This window comes from Homalodisca vitripennis, chromosome 1 (assembly GCF_021130785.1).
Source record: "Homalodisca vitripennis isolate AUS2020 chromosome 1, UT_GWSS_2.1, whole genome shotgun sequence".
Lineage (NCBI taxonomy): Eukaryota > Metazoa > Arthropoda > Insecta > Hemiptera > Cicadellidae > Homalodisca > Homalodisca vitripennis.
In genome coordinates, this window is record NC_060207.1 from 31,447,074 (window position 1) to 31,453,552 (window position 6,479).

General features: G+C 31.6%; 1 protein-coding gene across 1 annotated transcript; it reads right to left on the minus strand.

The window, feature by feature from the left end:
* Positions 1 to 3,386: 3,386 nt before the first annotated feature.
* On the minus strand, positions 3,387 to 5,768 carry LOC124357337 (FK506-binding protein 4-like). The gene is made up of 2 exons (XM_046809076.1): positions 5,711 to 5,768; positions 3,387 to 4,079 (listed from the first exon to the last, which is right to left on the minus strand). The coding sequence occupies exons 1-2, from the start codon at positions 5,766 to 5,768 to the stop codon at positions 3,541 to 3,543; spliced, it is 597 nt and encodes a 198-aa protein (XP_046665032.1). The 3' UTR covers positions 3,387 to 3,540.
* Positions 5,769 to 6,479: the final 711 nt, after the last annotated feature.

Consider the following 6,479-nt stretch of genomic DNA (forward strand, 5'->3'; position numbering starts at 1 on the left):
AAGTTTAGGAAGTCTTTGGGATCTTTTACAAAAATACATTTCAAATTTATTTCACATAGCCTACAACATGTTTCAAATATATGAAATAAAAACTATGCACATGTAAACTGATGTAATATTTATGTACAGCCGTAAATGTCATTCTTAGTTGAAAAGAGCGAATCCAATGTAGTTCTGGTTTTATCTGAGTAGAAATTAACATTGTGTTATGTCCACTATACAATTCAGTTATTTTATACCCGGTGTTCAATTATAAAATTATATTCATTGATCGCATGACTTGCTAATAAAATAGAATAAAATTTCACTTGATTTTGAAAATAAAAGTCTTTATTAAAATAAAATTGAACAAAGATTTTAAAATTTGTCAATAAAAATTTTTAATGTATTAAATAAATCGAAATAAAAGGTCCCTTGTAATAAATTTATTCAAATAAAATCATTAAAATAAAATGCCGTTCACACAGTTTTTATTAATTACTTTTAAATACCTTCTGGTCTCCTCAACTTACTTGTTCGGTACTTATATTTTTTTGCTATCATATATTGATTTATCATACTTTGCTGATTGGTATATATATAAATATATATATATATATATATATATATATATTTGTAATATAAATATTTATTGGTATATATATTTGTAATATTTTAAAATTTCCTTGAGAGTACCTATCGACAAAAACAGCAAATTACAAAGGGATTCGATAATCTTACAATATTTAGAGCAGATTTTAAAAGGGGAAAATTATAACTTTCCTTTAGTTAAATCACATTAGATAATTGAAGCACCTAAAATAGTCTAAAGATGAGAATCAATATACAAATTAATAATAACAATCAGGTAAGTTTCACTAGCGGTCAAGTCACCAGTCGGCAAAGTTGCAAATCAAATCACGTATCACTCACTCCTTCGTACGTTCAAGTGAGACTGGCCCACGAGACGCAGTTCCTCACCAAGCAAGTTTTAACTCGTGAAACAATATAAGTTACTCGACACGCAACTAGTTCACTCCAAATGGAAGAATGTCATATATCTGTCTATCTTTTTTTTTTAGCACGAAGTGGTCTATAGTTTTGCATGATCTTTCATTTCTATATACTGTAGTTAACATCATGTTCGGTGATGGTGTATGTCACTCCATGAGATTTGGCTGATCGTTAATGAATATTATTACATTGGTGTTATGGATAACTATAGTAGCAAGGCGAAAATAGCAGAATAAAAAAATTGCAAACAAAATTATTACAATCATATGATATTTTAACATGTGGCACAGTAACAGATGACTGTCATAATTGTACTTTCTGAAATAGTCAATGAATAAGCATAACAAAAATCAATTTAATTAAATACGTTTCAATTGCTGAATTATACGTGACTTTTTTAACTATGGGGAAGAGGCACATGCCATATTTGCAAAGATTTCTCTAAGCATATATATTTTTAATAGACTGGTTTTTTTTTTAGATAGAGAGTTCTAAATATTAAAGGAGATAAGTTCTAGGCAACCGAACAATTTCAGTTCGAGAGCAATCTTTGTTATTAAACACAACTCTCAAGGCATTCAATTATTTCCTCTACCTCAAAAATCTTTTAAACAGATTTCACTTTTTAAATAGTTCTTAATGACAAAACTACTTACTCTGCCTACATTAGGCATATCAGATCCACCAGCTATAACCATTATATAAAATACACTTAAGTTATTTCAGTTACTTCCAATTTTAGCAATTATAAATGATACGACTTACATTTTACTAGACAATAAAAATTGGTTTGGTATTTTGATTTATTATAAGATATTATACAATCTCATTCCTGTGCTAATCAAATAAAGTAAAGAAACTCAGCTTCCCAATATTTTCTGATTGAAAATGCTCCTACAAAAAGGGATTTAAATCTAGTTCGTGTATACATGGTGAAGCTTAACGAAACATGTACTCTGCCACTTTAACTCATATGTGCCCATAGTTCCAATATTAGGGCAATATGGAAGTCCCGAATTTGTCGGTGGCTTGTAAAGTCTTCCAGGTCTTTGGTTTATACGAGTTAAATATGTCAGTACTCTGCCACTTTCACTAATATGTGCCCATAGTTCCGATAATGGGACAGTAGGGAAATCCCAAAATTGCCGGTGGCTTGTAATGTTCTCTAGACTTTGGGTTAATGGAGATAACGGTACCGAGTTTAATTACATTCTTATTTTTTGTTTTGTTTACACAGTGTTGATAATACTCCTTTGCCACATTGACAATGCAAAGGCATAATACCTATTTTAATTTGAATTTTCTATTCATTATTAATTACAGTTTAAATTTCAAGCAATTTTGACAAATTATGAATATAATATATTTGTTTTAATGCTTTAAAAATTTCTTTTAAGTACGCTATGCACAAATATTACAATATTCAATACTTCAATTTAGACTTTTGTTTGTGTAACAATATTAACCTCATTATGCATTAAAATTGATTTAAATCTGTAATCTAAGACCAACAATGGTGAAAAGTTAGACAAAAAAGAAAGTCCTTTGGTTTTATTATAGTTTACATTGTAGCCTTGTGTTTATGACAGAAAGACATAATAGTGTAAAAATGGTTCCTGCTAATGTTTTTGAATACCGGAACATATCGCAGAACAATAGTACGTAATTAACTATGAATATTGTTCCTTCTGAATTTAAACTTTTTGTTTTACTCCTTTTATCTTCTCTGGACGTTACCGTTTCTAAAGCTCGAGATACATTAAAAATGTAGTAGCTACTACTTAATGTTAAGATAAAGTTAATTCATCACTAAATAATTTATTTTCAATTATTTTGAAAAAATATTGCTTCTGTTAACTAGAAGTTTTGCAATTCTGTTAACTTTGGTATATGCTATAGTCATGACCTTGTGTGTCGTCTTCTGGAAATGGACTTGAATTTGAAAAATCGACACAATGTAAACATTTAACGAACAGTTAAAATATATTTTGAAATATTTAGTTCTCGCTATGGAGAGACGTCATCAATCCAAACATGTTAGATCAGAGCGATACAAATATATTTCAACATCTTCATAATGTTAGCAATTTTCGACGTGATGTGAACTGGAAAACCTAGATGATAGATTTGACACCAGTCACGTAAGCGTAAGCATAACTAAGATAGTTCTTATTTTTGATAGATTGATTAACAATGTTTTGGCAAATGAAATATCTCTAAATTTTTAATCGCAGTCTTTCACCCCTTACAAAACACATTTGAGATTATAATGGTATAAACTAATTGTTCTTTGAGCACAAAATTGTAATGAATTAATTATTCTGAAAAATTACTAATGTCAAAGGTATATTTATGTACCTAAGATAATCAAGGAAATAATATATTAAACCACATTTTTCAACTAATCAAAAATTTTTTAATTGTAAAACCAGTAGTTTTTAACTAAATAGATATTATTGAATAGCTATTCTTCGTCTTCTTGGTGTTGACCTTGTTCTTGATTTTCATCTACCTGCTGCTGTTGATCCAATTGTTGCTGCTGCTGATTTACTTGTTGGGGACCTCCTTGTTGGGGACCTCCTTGTTGGGGACCTCCTTGTTGGGGACCTCCTTGTTGGGGACCTCCTTGTTGGGGACCTCCTTGTTGTTGGGGACCACATTCCTTTTGTCCATCTTGTTGTTGAGGACCGTTTTTCTGTTGTCCACCTTGTTTTTTAAATCCAGATTGCTTTCCTCCTGCTTGTTGAGGACCACCTTGCTGCCTGCCTCCTTGTTGAGGGCCACCTTCCTGTTGGCTTCCTTGTGGTCGAAAGCCTCCTTTCCTTTTACCTCCTTGTTGAGGACCACCTTGCTGTTGGCCTCCTTGTTGTTGAGGACCTCCTTGCTTTTGGTCTCCTTGTTGTTGTGGCCCATTTTGTTCGCCTTCTTGCTGCAGTCGGAAGCCCTGTTGTTGATTACCTTGTTTTCGGCCAGACAAGGAATTTTTTCCAAAGCCACCAGTCTTACCAGATTGCTGGCCTCCTTGGGTTTTTGGAACTTGACTGTTGGGCATATGCCACAGCAGTCAAAGCGAGAGCGAAGACGAACTGAAAATATAACCATTTTGTCAAATGTAAAACGAGGTAATCATCTGATATTGAAAAGAGGTTATCTGTGTTAGAAAAATATTTTCATTTCATGAGGACAATTCATGTCAGAGAAATATTTTAAGAATTATTATATAGAAATACGAGCCAATACAAAAATATCAGGGATCTCCCTGGTAATTCGTTCCATGACCTCTTGGAATCGAAGCCTATTACTGGGAGTACAAAGAAGGCCTGGACCGAAAAACAATATAGCGTTTCGAAAATTAATTACTATAATATATTAATGAGTAAATAGAATTTAAAATTCGGTGTTAATTAACAATGAATCAATGGCTCCTTGTGTCTGAATATGATTGGAATGTATTATTTACCAATCTGACGGCTATTAAATTCAAGTGAATATAAGAAGATTGATTTATTAAAAATGTTGTTTTACGAATTGAAAATCACTGAAGTAACATAATATACAGTCGCATAATTAATTGTAATCCAACTATTTCAAATAAATGAAAAAGCAACAATAAGTTATTTTTATTGTATAATTATGGGCGATGTTTAAGTTTACTACTAAATTGTAGCTATTACTATATTTACTAGTTTTCATTGCGTAGGCTTTGAAACCTTGTACATTTTGGAGTGAGTAAGTTACCCAACAAAATAATTTTCTAACCTCATTTTACCTGTGTAGAGTGAATACTTGTATGAAATAACGGAAACTATTCAAGCTCCAAGTGGACAGAACTGATAAATAGGTTGGCACGCCTGAGCTATCATCTATTACACCTCGTTCGCAACTTCTACTACAAGATCTTGGACTCATTATTATCTATTTACACATGTTTCTATATTTAGATGACCAATGATTCAATTGTTAAATAATGTATTTGTAAACAAATCCTTGGAAGGAAATATTTGGAAGTATTCCTTAACCCAATACTTTTAGGACTTTGAAATTCTGATAAATAAATTGATTACCACCCCACCGTAATGTGCTTTACGTTCATACTTTTATTTTTAAAAGAACCCTTAGAAGGCGTCAAAATGATAAAGCTGGAATAGATATAGGTTTGGTTTTAGCTGGAATAGATATTGGTTTTAATTCAATCCGATTAGATAGTTTCAGTGGTATAAAGTTCGTGCCTCCAGATTATCCCCAAAATCTGTATTTAATTCCCTCTCATATAACTTAGGATATTCCAAATAAATAAATAAAGCTAAAAAGGGAACGAACTGACCTGTAAATAGTTTAGTAATATTTCATTTAACACTATCATTGACGTATGATTCACAAAAAAAGATTATTATAGCCCTATCTGAGTAAGTTAGTAGACGAAAGGCTTACATCACACAACTTACGACTTGATTCAGGATCTAAAGGTAACTTCCAATAGTAATTGATTTGTTAAATGCTTGAAACCATTTAAGCAATTGAATATTTTATTAAAATATTAAAATATAAGAACTAGTTAAAACTTTGATTTTCTATTTTTATAAGAGTTACAACGTATCTTTAACATTGTTTTTCAAACCTAAATATTACCTAAAACCTAAAACTAAATATTACCACAGGAAAGATAATGCTGTACTTCACGAACCACGTGACATTGTTATACTACAACCGTACTTACCAAAGTGAGAGGCTGCATGTTGAGCGGTAACCAGGAGGTCTGATGCTTCATCCCACATTACGCCATCCTTTATACTCTTCTGGAGTGGTTGTGGCAGATTTACTCAGCTGCGCCTGTCAGTCATTCTTAAATTTGGCAGTATGTGATTGTCTATTTTAGGATACGCACGCTTATTGATACTCTGAGGAATGTCACGAGATCTCAGAAATGTCTTGGAACCTGTTAAGTTAAATGCTCTACCACCAATGACGTAAATAAAAAACCATTATTAGCATGATTAATTCGTTTTTAGGTATTCGGAAATAAATGACTTTTCAATCAGTAAGGACTTAATGTATGGTATTACACATACTGGATGACATAATTCTAAACAGAGGAATGTATGATATTTGAATTATAACCTATGAATTAGTACTTTATATTTATATTGTCTTCGTAACAATTTTCTAATGCACGCTTTCTAATTTACAAATTAGAAACCCAGTTATTCACTGCTTACATATTATTTAGTCGGAGCTGTAATGCCACAACAGGACAGTGTATATGTCACCTTATATATCCAGTGTAACCCCCAGCTGGGTAAGGCCCCCATTGTTAGACTAAACTTCTTAATGAAAGCACTTACGATGAAATATGTTGGTGCCATAAGATAATAAATTTCAAAGTACGCATATTAAAAGTACATACGCGTATTATTTAAGTTTGCTTGTTTTAGATGATTAAAAAGTTAAACAAAAGTTGCAACAGACTCTTATATAAAGTCTTACGC